General features: G+C 43.6%; 1 protein-coding gene across 1 annotated transcript in view; it reads right to left on the reverse strand.

Moving 5' to 3' along the window:
* Nucleotides 1-21,565, reverse strand: part of LOC310987720 (A disintegrin and metalloproteinase with thrombospondin motifs 20) — a 140,016-nt gene that overhangs the window by 70,952 nt on the left and 47,499 nt on the right. Inside the window, exons 5-10 of the mRNA XM_083974119.1 lie at nucleotides 17,473-17,641; nucleotides 5,860-6,113; nucleotides 3,290-3,373; nucleotides 2,152-2,276; nucleotides 1,991-2,031; nucleotides 1,568-1,673 (exon numbers count right to left, since the gene is read on the reverse strand). Of these exons, the coding sequence (XP_083830245.1) occupies nucleotides 1,568-1,673; nucleotides 1,991-2,031; nucleotides 2,152-2,276; nucleotides 3,290-3,373; nucleotides 5,860-6,113; nucleotides 17,473-17,641 (779 nt within the window). The remainder of the gene's footprint in view (nucleotides 1-1,567; nucleotides 1,674-1,990; nucleotides 2,032-2,151; nucleotides 2,277-3,289; nucleotides 3,374-5,859; nucleotides 6,114-17,472; nucleotides 17,642-21,565) is intronic.

Consider the following 21,565-nt stretch of genomic DNA (forward strand, 5'->3'; position numbering starts at 1 on the left):
CCGAAAAAAAAAGAAAAAAGTCCAAAAATGAGTGGGTACAGTGTTCAGATACTGCATCTAAAATTATACAATTTAGAAAACAAACTGAGGTGAATGAAAAGACAGATGTGGTTCTTAGTGGTTTACTATAATTTTACCTCAGATAGATGTTTAGAATAAACAGAGACTCATAAGGAAAGATAAAGTCATGTGTTTTGACTTGGTCATTTGGATACAGATTATGCATGAAAGTCTCTTTTTTCACTTCTTACATGTGGCGATACTCGCTTGTTGTGAAAACACACTGTGGCAGACAAGCGTGTTGTGATAACACTGCCATACTCGCTCACAGATGACTTAGATATGACGACACCGTGACACGTTCGGGTTCTTTTATCAGCATTCGGGGCACTGATATTTCAAAGAATGCGGACAGGAACGAGTCTCTTCAAATACTAAACATCTCCTGAACACGACACAGCATATTTAGCCTGGTCTTGATAAAACCCTGTGTGCCACGTGCAAGGAATCTTGTGTGTGTATTTTACTGTTAAAGGACAATTCCGGGCAAATTCAACTCGGGCTGTATTTTCCTAACATTTTAGGTCTAAAAGAAGGAATCTGAAGATTTTCAGTTTAATTGCTCCTGTTTTGCGGTAGTTGTGTCTGTCCCGGCATCGCCACGGCAGCGATGAATGGGAGCAGATGCAAGTTCCGCTGCTTAGGCTGTTTACATCCCTCAAAGCCGCAATTTTTTTCCACAGACAGCGTCCGATGGCTACTCAAACATGCACCGAGAAGTTTGTTTACTTCAAGCAAGCCAAGATGTTTGTAAAACTAGATCTAATTCAAAGTCTCGCTGAGTCTCGCACAAGACCCAAGTTGACGCGCTCGGTGTGTTCACGTGCAGTCGGAAGCTCCCGTTTGTGTCATAAACACAGGAATATCAACTCTTGACTTGCTTGAAGTAAACAAACTTCTCAGTGCATGTTTGAGTAGCCATCTGACACTGTCTGTGGAAAAAATTGCAGCTTTGAGGGATGTAAACAGCCTAAGCAGCGGAACTTCAATCCGCTACCATTCATCGCTGCCGTGGCGATGCGACGACAGAACCGGAGCAATTAAACTGAAAATCTTCAGATTCCTTCTTTTAGACCTAAAATGTTAGGAAAATACAGCCCCGAGTTGAATTTGCCCGGAATTGTCCTTTAATTCAGGAAACCTAGAATCACCACAATACTACACAAATACATTATATTGATATTTTTCTCTTCCATATCTGTGCAGAATTTCATCTGAGCTTCTCCTCTCTGAACCAAGCTGCGACACACACAGGGTTAAGTTCTTTAGCAGTATAATAAGGTATTATAGGCTGGCATGTTATCAAAAGTCAAGTTTTCACTTTATTATGTTTTGCACCTGTGCCTGCTGTGCCCTACGTCTCTTGATAAGAGAGCTTTTGTTGGTCAAGTTAGGCCGTGAGTGTGTGTGAGTGTGCGTGTGTATGTTAGGTTGAGTGTGGACAGGGGTGGAGTGGGGGGTGGGGGTGGGGGGCAGAGGTTCCTAGAAGCTCTATTCCGCAACTTACACATGGCCCAGCTCATGAGCGATGGTGAAAGAGGCACTAATTCCATTTTCCTCGCTGATGGAGCAGCTCCGGTACGGGTCGCACATGGTTCCCAGCTCAGCCAGCCCTGCAGGGTCACGTACACACACACACACAAACACAGATCTACATAAACATATACAGCATAGTGCTAGTTTGCAGCTTGAGCATTAAAGGCGATTAAACCATTAAAACTTCTTTTCCCTATGAGAGATTAGCACTGCCACCCCCACCTCTCTTCTCCCTCCCCCACTTTCTACCACTCTGCTCTGTCACTATAATATTATTAGCTGACAGCTTGCCATAAACTCATTACTGCACAGTTTATGGGCTGCGACTAATGGAGTGGAAAGTTAATTGAAAGGAAGCTGAAATGGAGATATTTTCCGCAAAGCAAAAGTTTACCTAATGTGTCACATTTATCTTTCGCGCGGCAGATGTCCTCCCTGGAAGAAGAAAAAAAAACACAAAACACACAATGCTGTTACCTCCTTTTGAAGATGACGTTTTTTGGTGGGTTTCTTTTGAGCAATTTGGATTTGCTGTGAAAACACGAGTGTGTATACCTGGTGATGAGAAGTGCTGTGTCATGGTGAGAGGGATTGCTGTCATCCTGGACGTTTTGGCCTTGCTGCCAAACGCAGAAGTTGTGAAGCGTCGTGGCAGCGTTGAAGCTCACCGTGGGCCCTTCCTGTTAGAGGTGAAAGAGTGTGTGTGAGAGACCAAGAGACAGTTTTTATCAGGTCTTTAAAGCCTATGTTAAAGGGATAGCTCAACATTTTGGTTGGCCCATTGCCATAATCGATAGTCATAGCAGTAGGTTTGTTACCTTTCTTTGTCGGTGCAAGCTATTTTTAGAACGGCCGAGCGCAGCTGCGATGCTCATGGGATTTCTTGGTTTCCCTCATCAAGCTCATCAAATACACAATCCAACAACTCCAAAACGCTGTTGTGGACAAGTTGTGACCTGCACATTCACCACGCTAAGAGATAATAACGGAATGCTATGAGACAGAGTTGTTTTCGAGGTAAATACAGACCTTTAAGGGGTACTGTTTAGCTCAGTGGGTAGAGCAGGCACCCCATGTGCAGAGGCTACAGTCTTCTCTGCCTCCCTATTTCCTGTCTCTCTCAACTAACCTGTTAATTAAAGGCAAAAAGCCCCAAAAATATACCTAGAAAAAAAAAAAAAACGTATGTTAAAAAATGGCCTGCGTTTATCGATTATGACTTTAGTGTATAGTTAGAAGGTAAAGCTTTCCAAATAACTGTCTATAAGTTAGACCATCATTGCACATTGTCCTTTGTGAATTCTTTAGTACAATTTTGGCATTTTGGAAATCTGGAGTCTGCAGCTCTTGACCATACTCAATTGTTCTATGGCCAACAAACATAATGGACAAAAACGTGAACAACAGGTTGGTAAGAATATAGATACGATAAACAATTTCAGAGTCAGTCCCATTGGCCAAACAAACCACAGTGAGTCTCTTCAGCCTCATCTCATTCGCAGGTGGCTAGCTGCCTCACTATAGTGCCGTTTGTTTTCCAAGGAGACCTCTCTGGAGACTTGAGACTGACAAGGAAGGCAGTGTCCTTTCACACAGGCCCCACAGAGAAAAGGCCAGGCCAGGGACACCTGCGCTGACGTCAGCCATATTGGATACCTGGATACAGGTAGCATTCAACGAACCCAGCGCTCACCTGTTCATTGTGGACGATGACTAGCTTGACAATCATGATGTTGATGAGGTTTCCTACGCTGGGATCCCTGTACACCGCTGCTACCTGTAACAAAGACAAAACACACAGACAAAAAATATGCAAACCTCCGCCAGAGCACAGATAGACAGTATGAAACTACACTACCTCTCTGAGCTCAACACTTGGTAAGATACATACAGCTATCGCCTTTTTCTGGTAAGCTCTGTGGGGTTTAATCAAAATAGCGACAGTTCATTGAAGTCAGAAGAAAAAAAAAAAGATCTCCTTCAGGGTAAGTTTAATAAATATGGTATTAAAACCAATTACAGACCTAAGGAAAGAAAAAAAAAACTAAAACTTGGACCTAGTCACAAATGTGAAACTTCAGCAAAGCTGGAGCTCGTAGCCCCTCTGTGAGGACACTAAAACATTCCCTCTAGTTTCTCCTCTTCACTCCTCTTGCTTTTTTTATGCACCCCTGTCACAGTCGGCCAGCGGTCTCCTGAGGCCGTGTGCAGCCTCCTGACAGGAACTCATTAGTCCACTATAAACATTTAGCTTGTTTTAGCCTTGGGTGGGTGGGGGTGGGGGGGGCAAACCTGGCTATGGTCTGCCCTGAGTGGGCAAAGGGATCCTGCATGTCTTTGTTTGCTTTTATCCCGCCTGTGATGCAGGACCTAGTTATACGTGCTCTTGCCCAGTGTGCTATTGCATGCATCAGTGTAAAAGACCAGAAGTGAGGAGGACGGCAGCATACACTGTGCCATCGCTGCAGGATCTCACACCAAACACAAACATGAGCGCTGAAGGCAGGAAGAAATGTCAGCAGGGCTGTGGACCACCGAGGACACCTTCTCCCCAGTCACATGAACTGTGGTCTGACTTCACATGTGGGGTTTTTAAGGCTATAAACGATAATTAATAACAGGAAACCTCTCAACTAAAGGTAAAACAATGGGGAGGGTTTCTGAATTTACATATTAACAGAATTGGTACGCTTTTTTAATTGAAATTGTCATATTTTTTACGAGTTTAGTTAAAATGTAGCTTCAGTAAAACAACTCTGAACACAGGAGGAAAAATAAATGGTTCACCACCACCACCACTGCTCTGCAGGTAGAACTAATGTTTTGCCCTGGCACATTGCTATTTAACACTGACTGTGCTCTGTCAGCCCCACTAAAGGACAACACTCCACTGACAATCATTACTCCTTCAGTTAATGAGTGTTTGGAAACATTCAGACTGTCACAGTAGTGGAGGCAGCAGAGGGTACACACAGTTCTGATAATCTGTCCTGCTTTGACACTGCAATCCCCCCAGACGCTTTTGGTCTGGGTGCCAGGCAGCTCTCCCTAGTCCAAAATAAAGAGATGGATGTGCTGAGTCAGGATTGTACCAATTAACTGGACAGTGACATGCTCAGGTCATACCGGGGTTTACAACCAAAACGTGAGTTAAACAATAAAATCTGAGACTACTAACACACAGACTTTAGTTGGAGGACTGTCTCACATTTTAAAGGCTGTGTTCACCAAACCACCCAGAAAACTGTTATTTCCACTTATAATGGAAAGCAGTTATGCAGATGGTTTGGTTTAATGGTTTAATTTGTCCTGGTTTCTATAGTATCCGCACCTACCCACTGAAATCTGTATTTAAAACAACCCCGTGGTTTTCAAAGGAAATATTTCTTCAGTGGGGTCTGTGGACAATCCAAAGTAACCTGGACTATTTTTAAAGGGCCTATTTCTCTGCTGACAAATGCAGTTTTTTGCCAGGGGCGGGAGGTGGTGATAGTCACTTGACAAGAGCTGCAACCATCGCTGGGATTACAAGACCAAGAGGTTATAAGACACTCTCTGTGCAGCGCTGCATCTTCAGGGCAAGAATGAGTCACTATGGAGAAGTAACAAGACAACCCAGGACTAACATGCTAACTTGGGTTAACTCTTATTACATTCCAATACAGCTTTTGGCACATAAAGGAAAGAAGTTTGACACTGAACTTGCAATATACAGTATCTTCTAGACTAATACATAATGTGTAGCAATAGCAAAACGTCCATATACAGTAGCTCCTTTAAATGTAATTTGTGTAATGTAAACTAGCATTAAAGGCAAATCTTTCAAGTCAGGCTTAGCTGTGGTGAACTTTATGAGTTCTTGCTGCAGACAGTGAGAACTTAAGGGAACAGCATTGACACTATAAAAGAGGTGAAACATGAGTTACAATTCTTGAATAAACTATGTGAACATATTTTCTGTAGGCAATCTAGCTAGCTCCACTTTGAAGCTAACTGACACTTTAGCATGTTGACCAGCTTGGATAGCCATTGTGACAGGGTAATTATAGCACGTTGTGCCACAAGTTTGAAAATATACCAATGAATTTGGAATTTCAATACCCTGGACACAACACCAAAACTATCATGGCCAGATACCAATAGAGGGAGAAAAAAAACATGGGATTTTTTGTTATTACGGAACTCACAACTCTAAAAAAAATCAAAACTAATCCTCAACACTTGAGACAAAATAATAATTTTTAGAAACATTGTTTTACTTACTACTGACATGATTGTTAGGATGTAGTGCTCTAGGTTGCGTCCATGGTGACGAACCATTTTGGCATCTGCCGTCACCATCAGCTCTACGTAGCGAGGGTAAGACAGGAAGCGTTTGCGCCTGCGCGGGGATTTGTCGGATGTGCCGGTGGAGTTGCTTTCATAAACGTGTTCATCATCTATTGTGGATCTGAGAGAGTCCAGCTCCTCTCCCATGTTCCCTCTGCTTTCCAAAGACACCGGCCTCCTGGAGTTCTCTGTTGTGGGAGAAGAAGAAAAAAAAAGATGTGAAAGTTTACAACAGATTCCTAAGACCCATGTCTAATTTGGACTGTAAAACACTCAGATTGGACACCACTTGGTAATCTGAAAGTATTTCAGGAGAGAGCACGGTACATCTACAGTTAAGAGCCGAGGGTTTGAGCTTAGCCAAATTCCAATGACATAACAGAAACATGCAGGACTTCTATTGCAAAAACCTGCCATAAATGATTGTGTCATTCCAGTGCTCAGGGGAAAAAAAGTTGTACCAAGAGACACAGGCCACTGCTGAGCTTTGAGACTAAGACTTTTCAAATCAGGTAATCTGCGCTCCCTCCTGCCCCAGTGGAAGCCATACAAACCCATGATGGCATTTTACTGACTGGCAAAGATACTATAGCCTCAATATAAACTGTATAAGAGGCCATTAAAAAAAATCTCAAAATAAACCACTTTTGTGACCTTGGCCAGTATAACATCTGAAAGGCAACAAATCAAATATGTTTAATACCAGATTGAAATGACTCCATTTATAGACTCAAGGTGAATGCCTTCAGCAGCAGCCTCAGATGAAAACAGCCATATACCATGCATACTCAACCGGCATTCCCTCAGCTGAACTGCACGTGTTGAGCTGGCTATGAGTTATAGATTCCATCACCATGACCAAGAGAAGTTAAAAGAGGGAGACAGAGGAAGAGACCCAGACTAGGTCAGCAGAACAGCTTGTTTCATTGGAGGAAGAAAAGAGATGGGTATCTGAGAAAGTTAAGGCTGATGCAACCTAATTTAGATTAATAATATTTTTCATGATACTTTCAAAAACCATTCCACTTTGTTAAGTGTATTGTACCTTGGTATGAGACATGATCATCAAACATAAAACACAATAACAATGTAAAGCCGGGATATAGCGAGTATATTCAACATATTGCTCACCCATAGGCGTAACCATATAGGCTAGTATTTACAAAAAACACCTTAAATAAAATTATAACAATGATGTAATTTTACATTATTTTAATGTACAAAATATTATAACCCCACATGAGAGTAAAATCATGTATTTCAGCGGGACTGTATTGAGATATTACATTTTGGATATGGCCCATAAACTTACAAGGCAAGTACCAAACAAAACAGCCTAGGCATGTTACTGAGCATCAGGCCACCTCTACTGACAACTAAGTGATGGATCTTTGATCACAGCATCACGAATCAAGGTAAAGATGAACATATCAAATATTTTCTGTGTCAAAACCACTGTGCTGCATAGATTTGCAGTGATTCATAGCGGCAGGTTGAAATAGTTTTTGACGTTTTTGACGTCTCTTAGCTGGAGAGAAGATGTTTCAAACAGCCACCAGGTTAAGTGCCACCTGAATGTAGGACTGGGACACAGCAGCACAGTCTCGGATTCCTTTGACAATGTGACTCCATTATGACTCAAATGGATTGAACCACTTTTGGCAAAAAAGAAATAGCTAAATTTGTCACATGTGATGTGGTTTCTGACTGTTACTGTTTAAATAATATAAAAATGAACAACATAGAGAAAATAACAAAATAAATGAAGCATCAAATGACATTCAGTGAATAAATGGCTGTCAGTGATTACATGACTGACAGCGTTCACGAGCCAAGCATAGTTTGGAGTCCGTCATCCTCAACAACCTCCTCAACTTTGGATAACCCGATTATGGTGAAGAGTTCCTTTGTCTTGTAGACACTCAGTCTTTCCAGATTGCCAGACAGAGAGAGATTGTGTGTAAGTGTTAGGTCAGAGAAAAGCAAAAAAGAGAGAGAGAGGAAGGAAAACTCGCAGAGCGCGGCGAGATTATTCAAGCGATGCCCCCAGCGGGGACACGAGGCGGAGCGTGACTCCCTGGCACAATGGTACACAACTCTTGACGCCATGAGGCCCTGCCCCATGCCAGCGCCAGCATCCAAGTCAGCGCCAAGCCGGTCTGTGCCCGTGCACACAGCCCGGGCAGCTGGGCCAGAACAGAGCTTTGCAATTTCCAGGAAAAATCTCTCCAAGGCCTAACCCACTACACTAAACCCATTAAACAGACTCATCACCGCAGACAGTCCGACATCAAAGGGATTATCAAAGCACAGGAGAGTATGTACTGTACGTGTCGTGCATCCACAGAAAGTGGAGTCAGAGCAAGCAAGTGGGGGATGAAGAAAGAGAAGATGAGAAGGAGGAGGAGGAGGAGGAGGAGGAGGAGGAGGAGGAGGTGAAAATATGGCCTCTGTTATAATAGCCTTTGAATCGGTGCAGATTAGCCACACACAACCTTTCCCAAATCGCCTTAGGTTCAAATCCCCCTCTCACTGGGTAGTGAGCTGCTACTTACACCATGAGAAGACAGGGGTGACTGGCCTGACCCGCCATGACATCACTCTTGGCACTGGGCACTAAATCAACATCATCAACACGACCACATCTCTGGAACCCATTACCTAAACTTTGTATACTGAATTTCTGTGCTGGCAAAAATCTAATCAGCTGGAGTCTATAAAACTAAAACTCCAGCAGTTCTTCTTCATAACAGAGAAGAATAAAGTGAGCACTGCACGGCACGAGTGTGAGCATTTAAAAATGGCTAAATCTGTTGGCTCCAGATTGGACATATAGCTCAAAAACAGCTCCACACCACTTTGGCTTTTCTGCTCCAACACCTAGTTGACTTGCCAACTCGCCAAAGGATAATCAAACACCAGTAATATAAACAATGCTAATCCATTCTTTCAGTAAATCGTTTAATTGCACATCAAGTGCCTCACACAGTTATAAACCAATAGTTTCACACGTGTTTCAAGATTTCAGCTGGTTTGGCTGCAAACATGTGCTTCCACTTAAACATTCATAACAACATTTAAGCATGGGAGCGTTTTGATGCTTGTATATTGCACTTGGTGTGAGAGTCCAATTCCTGTATATGAAGACTGTTCAGAGCAGATCAAAGAGCTGCTCTTTAACTCTCCTTCACTTCTCTGTCAAAAGTATCAATGCCAAGAGCCCAACAATGGGGGAACACACATTTCATTGTTGAACTAATTAACATTCTTTTACAATAGCCTGCTGAGAGTTAAAGCGCCACCCCCCACCCCAGCCCCCTTTTCTCCAGGTTCCAGTTTAATAGAGAGTATAGTATTGGTAGTGCTTGACTTCAATATGAGGTCACATACTGGTTACTGCACTTTAACCGACAGTACGACAAGTGAGGATAAATGTGCAGACTCGTGCAGACAGAGGCACAATTAAGTGCAATTCTGTGGCTAGACAGAGAGAAGCAGAGGCAGCTAATTGTTGCTGCTGAAGAAGCCTTTTAAAAGTGAAGTGGCATGGCTTTTGACCTGACTGGAAGACAGAGGGAGGGAGAGAGGGAGGGGTGGGTGGTTTGTACACGTACAGTGCTCCCAGAGTTCAGTTGTTATTTTCAGTTCAGAGACATGCTCGAGACAGCATGGTGGTCAGCTGAAGAATGTGTTTGGAGTAGCAGACCTCCTTTGAGGAGACAAAACACTACTAATGGATTTGGACTCCTAATGATGGTCAGGGGCCTGGAGTGTTTTCCTTTGTCAGGATCAAACTCTTGACATTCATTTTCAAAGAGAGTCGTCCACCGGCGAGCTCCCTTGAGGCTCCGCAAATCTTTCAGTTTGCTGTTTGAGTGATGGTAACTGTGTCAAAATACACACGTGGATCTGGAACTGCATCAAAGCACACATGATGTTAGATAGAGGTGTGATTTGCAGACGGGCCGAGGGCTGCCGTGAATCACTGGAATTCAGTTGCATCGTTGCAACTCATTTATGTCAAAGGGGGCCACATCTCCAAGAATGTAGCAACTGGTTTAAAGGAATAGTTCACCAAAAAATGAAATTTAGTCATTAGTGACTCACCCTCATGCTGATGAATACTCCGGAGTAGTTTTTTATTACTCAAAGTCAGGGGTAGACAATAAGGGAAATTTGACTGGCCCGTGGCTTTTGAAGATCACTGGTCCACCATTCTAACCACTGGCCCAGGACAAGGTCAGGTATCTATCCTCATAATAACGAAAAAGAACATACTGTATCAGCCAATTCCTGCGATCTCGCCATCGAGGCTGGAACTGTCTTATATACCGATAGCAATACTAGTAAATTTCTAAACTAAATGACATAGTTTCGAGTAAACTCTGGACTATATCCCTTCAGGACACTTGGATTGCAGTGGACGAGCAGTGTGGAGGAATATTACAAGTTTTTTGTGTCGTTTTATGGACGTTTTTGTGTTGGGCCCTATTACTCTCATAAAGTTTTTGTTGGACTACGAACTGGCCTCCCGGGTCTCCAGATGCACTTTGAGTCACTAATGACTGAATTTCATTTTTTGGTGAACTGTTCCTTTAAGGAACTCACTATGGAATATCAAAAAGGACAAAAAAGGCAGTTTTGAGAAGCTCATCTGAATACTGTATGTACCAAACTTTGGTGAAGACTGAACGACCTAGCTCCCGACAAATCAGATTTCAGTGATTCGCCTACTTGAGTGAGAAAAGATGGCAAGAAGATGAAACACTGAATAAACCATAATTGCCATTTATATCCATTTGGAGCATGCAGTAAATAATGATTCATATTTCAAACAAAGACAAATAGGGATACAAATGTGACTGTAAGTCAGTATAACAATATAATTGGGGGATTAAGTGACGTTACTCAATCTCCCATATTTTCAACACTAACAAAAGCCTATTCTAAACCCTCAAACAGTGGTTTCAATAACAGTTCTCCCTACACAAAGTGAAGGCAGGTCTATAGTTTTGAGTCATTACCCGGCCTCTCGGATGATAAACAGCCTGAGCCGCAGGCGATGACACTGATGTTTCGCTGGCCGCTGCCTCTCCCTGGTCCACCTCAGTGGGAAACTGTCGCTCACCTGTCACCCCCTCTCACCTCTGACTGTCACCCATGCCACCGCGCAGTCAGTCACTGTCACTCAACCTGCTCTAACCATTCCAATCGGCCGCCATCTGCTAAGAATGCCCAGACAGTAGACAGTGGCAGAAAATAGCCCCAGCTGGAATCTGTCATGGGAACTCCCGAGACAACACAACACATTGGGTTCAATGGGGCTAAGGCCTCGGGGGCAGGCAGACACATGGCAGCTATTAAAGTTATAGACCGTCTATTGCTGCCCAGCCCTGTCCGGAGTATCTGTTATCTTAAAATCAGACACTGACACTGAATGCAATGGGCCATATTATTAGCTGCTTGCACTATCTGTCATGCACCATTATGAAAAATGAGGCAATGACAGGACAGAGCATCACGCCTGAGGGGGAAACTTGCACATTACGCAAAACTAATGTTGGCTCAAGACCTGGAGTTGGCACATGGAAAAACTCATCTTTCAACTGATTTGACAATGAAGAGTTTTGGAAAGCGAAGTGTTTTCACACTACATTTCCCATGAGCCTCCGCGCCACGGTGAAATTCTTGGACCGGCGCAAGACGGATGAAAGGAAAACATTTGCCAAGAATGTTTTCATTCATCAAGAATGAAAGTTAGGGGTTCGAAGACGATCAGACGTAGTTCGGACCATAAACAGTGATTCGTCCGCTTAACCGAAAGTAGGAAATGCTGCTCGACCACTAAATAATAATATCAAAATAACGAAAAAGACAAAACGATATATTTATCGAAACTGGACCCATTAACAAGTGTGGGTAACGTAGTCATCCATATTAATATGAGACTCTTTTATAACCAAATACAAACTTCTTGTTGTCCCTTTAAGACTAATATTGTTATTTTGTTTCTCCAAAGAAAATGCTGTGTCTTTTCCAATGGACAACCAAAAGGCAAAAGACATTCTGCTTCTTTTTTATATCCATACCATAACAATGCAATGGGTGAGAAAGCTACTTTAAAGAAGCAGGTGTAAAAGCAGAAAGACAGGCAGTGGGAGCTTGAGAAAATCCTGGGGCCTGTGCCAAGCTCTGGAGCAAGACCGACAGGCACATGCAGCGCAGGCCAGGACTGCTCAAACACATGAAGAAAGAAAACTCCTCTCTCCATTCCTTTGCACTGCTCAGTCAGCAATTCCCAATACTCAGTGGGGTACTTGGTCCACTGACTGGCCAGAGAGATGACATGCTCTTCTTGATGGATGCAAACACACATTCACAAGCAAACCACCATCTATACAAGCACACAAAAGCCCAAAACAAACTTTTCTGCCAAGTAACAATAGGTACTTCCTGCACTAGGGGGGTGGGGGGCAGGCTAAGTCAGTCCAGGGGGCATGAGGACAAACAGGACGCCTAAGCCTTTTTGGAGCCATCTGACATTCATAAGATCCACACCATCTAAAGCCAGGACCCTAAAGGTGAGAGGGGTTGTCTGAGCGATCAGCGCCCGCCCATCACACCCCAGTCGGCCACCTTTCCTGACCCCTGTCAAGAGCCGGAGTTAAGAGGAAAACAAAGAGCTTAATGCACACATGGGTCCCCCCGCAAACAAGCCGGCCAGCCCGATAACCACGCACCTCTGGGAGGAGAAAAATCTCAAGGTCATATCCAGCCATCCAGTGAGTGACTCCAAACAAAGAGGGAAGTGAGGTCACAATCAACAAGTGCTTCCATTCACATACATGAAAGCGCAAAAGGGAGAGCGGGCAGCGATTCAAGTCGGCTAGTTCAAACCCCAGGCGGGGGAGGGCATTTTTTCCATGTAAATGAACCCATTGACCAAAAAACCTGATGCTAGCATTTGAACTACCAATGTATACACAGTGGGCACCAAGAGGGGGAATCCTATACAATGATTGTGCTGAGGGGTCAGGGGGGCACAGATGCCATGTGTGCCAAGTATTGCGACATCAAAGGAAGTCACTTCACTGGCCCGCCGGCTGGCCCTCGGTTAGCCGTGTGGTGAAAATCAGGTGAAACGTTTCACCGGAGCACCGTGGCCGCGCGTTGGGGTTTATTCAGCTGGTAACATTTGCTGTCAAGCTGTCTGTCTGCGTTCGATAAAGTGTTTCCAATTCCGACGAAATCTGACTCCCCGCAGCTCCAGACTGTGAGAAAGAGATACTGTGGCTCCCTCTCCCTCTCCCTCTCCCTCCCTCCGTCTCTCGCTTGTCTTCACGTGGGGCTTCAGGAAGCATGAGGGAAGAGAGCCAGAGAAGAATCTGCCCCTATCTGTAGCCGCCCTCATCCTTGTGGATATCTCTACGCGGGGAAGATGCAGGGATTCACATGCGAGCTCAGGGAGAGAGAGATACCCGCGGTAGAATGTGTCATTAAGGGTCAGAGCTGTGTTGTGATTTGAGCCCGCTAAGCTTCTCCCCCCCCCTCCCAAGAAGCTTTTAAAAGCCAGAACCCGGCACAACAAGGCACTCTGTGACTTTAAAACATTAATCACCCACTCAACAACTATCTACTCCAGAGGTATTCTAAACAGCAGGGCAGCCACCCAGGTTGGCCGACACAGAGAAGAACAGTTGCTAGTCAGTGTAGCTAATTTCAGGACGCTCACATCATTTCATTGACTTTTCTATTTCTAATCTACAGTTAGTCTGACGCTTTGTATGAAAACATATTTAAAACTCACATCCACTCAACAGCACAGAGAAATGGGCTCTATGCACAGCTCTACTACTTCCTGAACTTAATGCTGCTCCTTTATTTCCTGTCTTACATTATTGGACAAACTGAATTATCCAGGTGTGTCTGAGTAGTCACAATGGTCAGACACACCCGGATTAATCCGTTTGTCCAATAATGTAAGACAGGAAATAAAGGAGCAGCATTAAGTTCAGGAAGTAGTGGAGCTGTGCATAGAGCACATAGACAGCGGTTTGCTTTACGAACAGCACATGAACACACACAGCGAGGAAAAGCAGCTGAAGACAGGTATATGGCCGTGTCATGACTGCTGAAATAACAAGACATCATTTTCCATCAAGGTTAACGCTTTAAAAAGCCCTCATCATCACACTTCTGCTCCTGGCACAAGTGTGAAAAAGTCAAGTATTTGTACATGTCGGAGAAGACAAGCGCAAAACTTCATCTTTGTGGAAACGCTGCCTTCCTCTGCTTTCAACACATTTTTGACAAAGGTGTGCATGAACTGTACAAACTTTGGAAACTCTTACTGCCTTCTGATGCAGAGGTTCCACTTGTTTTTTTTTTTGGTGTCTCACTGGAGAAGTTCTGTCATATCTAAAGGAAAAAAAAAAGCTTATCTCGCTGGAGTTATCTCTCTGCAGATACACATTTTGTTTCCTGGAGATCGCTGATAAAATGCAACTTGTTTCATCTTTTGTTATTTTCAAAAAAGATTGTTTCTTTCAGGGCACGGTGAAGAGAGAAAGGCGGGTAAAGGAAGAAAAATAATAATAATCACAAACAAAGTCTTTACACATGGGAGAGGCTGCCTGGCAAGCAGATTAGAGGCACTGTTGGCTATTCTGAATTTCCATGCGTTTGAACCCACAAGGCCTTTCAACCTGCAAAAACCTCTTCAAAGTCCCAAAACTGCCAAACTCCTCTGTGCTCAAATCCAGCCAATTTTGATTTAAGACAAGAGTTCTCTTGAGCGGAGCATAAAGTGGAGAAAGAGAGAGAAAAAGAGAGAGGTCCATGAGATGACTGACCCCGACAAAGAGTGCTTTTATAGCTCCTCAAAAAAGAGGAGATACTGGGAAAGGAATCTGCCCCCCTCCCTCGAACAATACAGGTCTTTGGTTCTATCATCTACACAGAGAGATAAATCACTAACTTTTGTTTCTTTACTTGCTGGGAATCAGATTCCATGGGAGGATACATTAAATACTGTACTCATCTTTTCTATTCATTAGGTGCAGTAGATGAAGTGAACACAACAGCCAGACAATAAATTGGTCCCTTGTGAATGAAAGACTTTTGAGAAATCTCGATTTACCTCTTATTTCATAGTTTGTTTTGCTGAGTAATTGTATTGAATTATACTAGAGGTTAACAAAATGTTAAAAACATCTGTGCATGTTGCTCATTAATAAAAATCAGTGCACACAGAGGCACTTTAGAATCTGCCATAGATTATCTGTGAGCATTTAGGACACATCCAGAAACACTGGTCCTATAAGCCTTAATTCCTCCACTAACAAGGATTCTACTTGGTGGTCCTGTGTTTTTTTTTTGACACTTTTTTTCCTCTTTCTCAGCAATTATGCTGTGGTTAGGAGCCCTACATTTACAGGCTGATTTAGTCTGATGAGAAACATAAAGAGAGCCTGTAGAGACAGGCATACGGTAAAGAGAAAGGCAGACCACAGAGTACACAGAGGAAGTTGAGCCATACATCCAAAAACAGCCTAACATTTGAATTCACAACCAGGAGCAGCGACTGCAAGCAGAAGGACACGCGCCGAGCCGGTGTTTATATCTAACCTGCTAGTAGCAGCGTGTACCGCTCTGCCATAAAAAGACAGGACAGGCCTGTTAGTCTTGGCCTGGTGGGGCCTTCAAAGAGCCCATTTATCACTGCATCTGGAGAGGAGCCTATCTGATAAAGCTGAGGAGCCGCAGCCGGGGACACCTCACTGTCCTATAACCCAACCTCATGTTCTTTTAATCCTGCTGCTCATTGTTTACCTGCTGCTCTTTGATGAAGCTACAGGTGTCACTACCATACGCACATCCTCCTCCCACTGAATACAATTTCTACTAGTACCAGTGTTATGACTGAACGCGTTCAATGAACGATCGTTCATGAACTCGTGTATTCATATTTTGAGCGAACGTGAACTGAACGCACTGTATTTCCACTTGATGAACGTTATTGTAACTGGCGTGTGTGAACGGCGCTCTCTCACAGTATAACTTCAAGAGTGTGCCAGTTTTCCATAGAGCCTTCCTGGCAAAAACCCAGCTAAAACACACTGTAAACAGGCCTTAATATGTAGCGGAAAAACCAGCCAATCTGGCAACACATATCGTTTGGATCAGCGGTGCATGGGCGAGGCGGAGTGATACAGCGCATCACGTAGTCTGCCTGTATGGAGGAATACTGACCCAGTTGGTTAGTACCAGATAAACAGGGGTTAGAGAGGGAAGTAATTTGACATATTTGAGAATTTTATAAAATAGTAACAGAACAGTTACTTTTCCTGGTAATGAATTACTTTCATCACGTTGTAACTCGGTTCCTTTTTGGGGAAAGTAACTAGTAACTATAACTAATACTGGTTAAAACTGATAAAATAATAGCTGTCTATGGTTCTGTATGCTGAGGCAATAATTTTTGAAAAATAATAGCTTGCAGCAACATATTGAAAAAAAGAAAAAGAAAAGAAAAAAGAACTATGAACTAGTTCAAAATTTTGAATTATGAACTAGTTCATTTTAAAATCTGTGAACTGAACTTTGAACTAGTTCATGTACAAAGTGAACTTTCCCAACACTGTGGACTACGCTGGTTTATAATGAAGGTTACGGGATGAAAAAGTCGACATTTAGACATACTTCTGAATGATAATTATCATTCCTGGGAGAATCAGGAGACTGGGGTCACTCTCCAAGTCTGCACTCACCCAGCTCTTAAGGGTGGGAGTATATTTAAAAGTGTCTCAGAGTGGGGGGCTGAGAGACCCTCCAGATTTCTCAGTCTCTGTTTACCACACACAGACCGAGTGAGTGAAAGGGCAAAGCATATTAAGGAGGTAGTGGCCTGGCCCATCAGGTCAGTTCCAAGTTCTTTAAACTGCCGCCTCACACAATGGCCACCACCGGGCGACAATGGCCGGGTTCAGACAACAAGCAAATCAAGCGGCCTGTACATAAAAGATTTATTGCACCTCCCAACAAAGGCCGCCCACAGAGCTCCCCACGAGGACAACTCTAAGGCGGTGAACTCCACTCGGTCGCCCTGCTTTCTCTTGAGGCGCTCTCCGCCACCCAAAGGCCTCTACCATAAAAATTCTAATGAAACTGGGGGAACTTTCAAGCAGCCTCCCAAGCGGAAAACCTCTCCGCTTCTTTTCATCACAATCACAGACTATAAAGTAATTATTCCTTCCCTCTGAGCCCCTGCCGCAGACTTTGGATTGAATGCTGCAGCATAACACAAGTAAAAAAAACAAAAAAAAAAAAACAGCAGGCAGTGCTGCAGCTTAATTAAGTAGAGGAGTTTTTTTAACACCCCTTAATCAAGGCTGAAATCGTCTGGGTATCTTGCAAGCCAAAGATCGTGACTGAGTATAATTTGCATTCAGAAAGTAAATGAAGGTCATCAGAGGGTAAAGTGTTTGTGGGTGAAAGTCAGACAGACAGTGGTTATGCGCGGTGTACAGTATTTAGGCAGTCTGTTACCTGAGGCACCGCATGGCTCCGTGCTGTTGTCGGTCCTCGAGATGTTCCTCTTCCTCTCATGTCGATAGACCAGATGAGGTTTGTTGTGCTCTTCGTCATATTCCTCCCCCGCAGTATTTAAAAGAGGCTCCAAGAAATATTCACCATGTTGCGTTGTAAAAGTTCCAATCTACAGAAAAAGAAAAGAGAGAGATAGGTGTCATTGACGGCTTTGGTATGAAGCGTGTGCTTACATGTGTGCGTTCTGTACTGATTTTTACTGAAATGGGACATAGTTCCATTGAAATAGGTTGTGATCTAATTGGCCTTTCTGTTTTGCCCTTGAGCACCAATGTGCACATTATTTCCATGCCTTTAAATAAAGGCCTTGTCTTTTTGGCAGGTGCTTATGGAAAGAACATGCTGACTCAGAAATGTCACAGAACATCTGTAACCGCGGGAATCGAGGACATTTTAAAGCACCGTTTAAACATTTTATTGATGAACAGATAAGCGGTCATGATGTAGTAAACCACTTCACACCTTTAAGTGCTGTGGATGTTAATGTGGAGGGCTTGTTGTAAGTATAAAAATGCCTTTCCCCCCCTCACAAGCTGACACTGGGAGGAGTGACATCATCATACATGGACAGAGCTGCTGACAGAGGAATGCTAATATTGATTTGGCAGCTCAGTCGCTCACAAAGCTTCTTAGCTCACTCGGCCATGAGGCACAATGGTGTTTGTATGGTAATTTCATACGCACACTTAAACAGGATATTGGACACTGGAATGTTATCTTTGAGGCGGCGTTATCCCATAACCGTCCCCACGAGTGACGGACGTTTGACAATGGAAAACATACAAATCGGATATGGAAAAACATGTACAAACTGTATGCGCGTACCTTCCCTCTCTTGTCTTTCAAAGAGTGACGGATTAGTTGGCTCGCATGTGTGTGTAGCATACTTCCTTGTAAGTGCTACAAGCCCCGAGTGCTGCATGTGTTCATCATTGCACTTGTGAAAACATGACATGAGTAGAAACAACCGCATCAGAAGAAACAGACTCCAGAGCCTCACAGTGGCAACACTGTGTCTGCTTCTGATGTGTCTGTTCAGTTAATCAAAGTATTGACAGAATCCAATTATGGTACACTGCAGTGTGTGGTGGATGACAGCTGGAACAGATGTGCAGGCGTGGAACTGAATTTCCTTTATTCAGATGATGTGAAAAATACTTTACCTGGAGAGAAGGCTGAAATGAGTTGCTCACTACTGAAGTCTTTGTTTTTTAGAATACATATGTGCTGATACATTGCAGGCCCAGGGTAGTTAAAGGGATAATTCACCAAAAATCGATAATCCACCAATTGTCTCACCGTCATGCTAAGGAAGGTTTTGGAGAATTTTCAGAGTCATCAAACCGCTTTTGGAGTACCAGGGGGGGTCCGTCTGACAACGGATTATTAGCCTTGTTGAAGTAGTAGCTCCCAATGGCTCTCGCAGCATGTGCGAGATTTGCACATTTTCTTCCGTGTTTACATCATACATCCAATGGTTTACAATGAACCTCAGAGCAAATCTCGGCCATGCGCACAAACAGAGCCACTGGGAGCTACTACTAGAACAAGGCTAAAAACAGAGATCAAATTAATTTTTTCCGTACAACTTTTTCATGTGGCGGCTTCAGGACACTTGGGTCGGTACGGACGAGCAGTATGGAGGTATTTGGATGTTTCATAGTGTGTGTTTTGGACGATTCAAAATTGAGCACTATCTGCAGCCATTATATGAAAATCCATTGCCGGCCGGACCCCCCTGGAACTCCAAAAGCGTTTTGATGACTGCAAAAGTTTTCCAAACCCGTCCTTGGCATGACGCTGAGTAGAAAATTGGTGAATTATCGATTTTGGGTGAAGTATCCCTTTAAATAGTTCAATTAATTTCATGTATTTGAACTGTGAGAAGAAACCAGTCCATCCAAATGACACTGATAGTGGATCAAAATATATTCCAGTTGACTGCTATACACACCTAACTATTAGAAATATTATCCAGTTTTACATAGCATTTACCTGTGTGCTTTAATTATCAATCACTGACACTGAGAAATCCAATCATGAGAATCCTATGAGTTAAACCAATATCCTACTCTGAGCCTCTGAGTTAACTCTTGGCCTTTTTCTAATGTACTTTAGAGACTTCTCCCAGTGTGTTTAAAAAGATGACTCAAAACCTGTTTTGTCTCATTTGATTGTGAGACTTCTTAAGTTTTGTCTCAGATTAAATGAAACATGAGATTGTTACTGCTATAACTACTACTGTAGTGAGCTAAACGTAATGAATGACTCATACGGTGAAACAACTGGTGGATGTTGTCCTGTGGCTTGTAAATCACGGTGAGTTAACTTTAATTAGATGGTTATCATGGTTGAGCCTTTCTAAAGTTCTCATGTGGTGTTAACGAAAGGCTGAACAGACAAATGCTCTGTTTAGTCAATGGAGGGGGCAGAGTTTCAGGGTTTCCCAGCATTAGCTCAGCAGCAACTCTGGCAAAAAGTTTGAACAGACCACAATGTTGCTGTTCAATAGCGGGGTGCTGAACTGGACCTTACAAGTTGGGGACTCTTATTTAAAGCAAGGTCGGACTCATGACATGGATGGAATGACTGTTGGCACACATCTGTTTGATTAAACCCCACGCAGGCGCTCTCGTTTCCCCCGTGGGCGCTGCGTCATGCAAAAGTGACAGAGAGTTGCAGTCAATCTCTGAAGTTAAATAGGACATAAAGGTGTCATGGGCCTGATCTTTGCACAGAGGTACATCACTCGGTGCTGGAATGAAGATAGCCTCATTTCTCTCAGGACAGTGACTCACCACACACTTCTATTGTGTGGGTGAGCTAACGTTTCCCACAGTGTGAGCAACACAACCTTCACTGGCAGTCGTCTCCTCCTCACAGCGATTCCCCTCTTTTCTGCCCGTCACAGCTCACTTTGAAAAGGCCAAAAGCTCCTCAACCCCGCCTTCCCCCCCCCTCCCTCCTTCAACCACCCCCCCAAATTCCCCCCTGGGGACGGCTTTGAGCGACTCTGGACGAAAGGGGAACCTGCTTTTTCTAGAATGACCCCTTTGTTTTAGGGCTTAATTATTCCTTAATGACCTCATCCCAACAAAATGTGCCATGGCCATTAAGCCCCAGTGATCAGATACGGACACATTTATGACCCAATAGCCTCTGGTGCTGTCTCCATTGTCCTGTCATTCTCAATGAGTGATGATGCGGATAAGCAACAAAGATTGCTTGAAAAAGGATGCAAACATGTTTGGATAAGCGAGTCATACATCAAAGTTGGCCAGAGGGGCAATTAAAACGTTTATTACCCCGATAATTCCAGCATACCTCGTGTCTTAAACCGCTACACAAACATGACGGAACACTTTAGGTGGTCGTGATGGTCCCTTCTCTCAAAAGCCACGCTGGATGGCGGCAGAGATCATTTACAATCACTTTATCATGCCAGGTTTCTACAGGAGTGCAATCACCACATGCATTGTCAATGCACTAGTTCAAAACAGCCTAAAAGTGCAGCTGACACCTATTCTGTGACATGCTATCCTGGTACTGTACACAATGCACCTACCTAAAATAAGGACAGGGAGGGAGTGGTTACCTCCTGTCTGTGTGGCAGTGGCCAGCCAGACACCCCCACCACACACACACACACACACACATCACCACGATCTGGCTGGCGCGACTAAGGTCAACCCCCTGCCCCCGGACCAGTAACCTTATGTGACCCATGAAGTCATCCCCTTCAGCACTTATCAGATTCTCTCACACAGGAGTCAGCAAATCAAATGACTGGGGGGGGGCGTCAGGATCCTCATATGCCACAATGGGACTGTAAACTCATTACTACCCAATAAATCCATTACAGCCCCATAAGAAGGAGAAGTGATAAGGAGCAATCAGAAAGTAAACAGCTGCTTCATGTCTGTTTGAAGCTGCAACTAATTATCACTTTCATTTATGATTGATCGTATTTTCTTTCCTTTAGAAAACTATGGAAAAACTTAATGCAAAGATATTGAAAGTATTTAATAAAAGC

The sequence above is a fragment of the Trachurus trachurus genome (assembly GCF_905171665.1).
Source record: "Trachurus trachurus genome assembly, chromosome: 6".
Taxonomy (NCBI): Eukaryota; Metazoa; Chordata; class Actinopteri; order Carangiformes; family Carangidae; genus Trachurus; species Trachurus trachurus.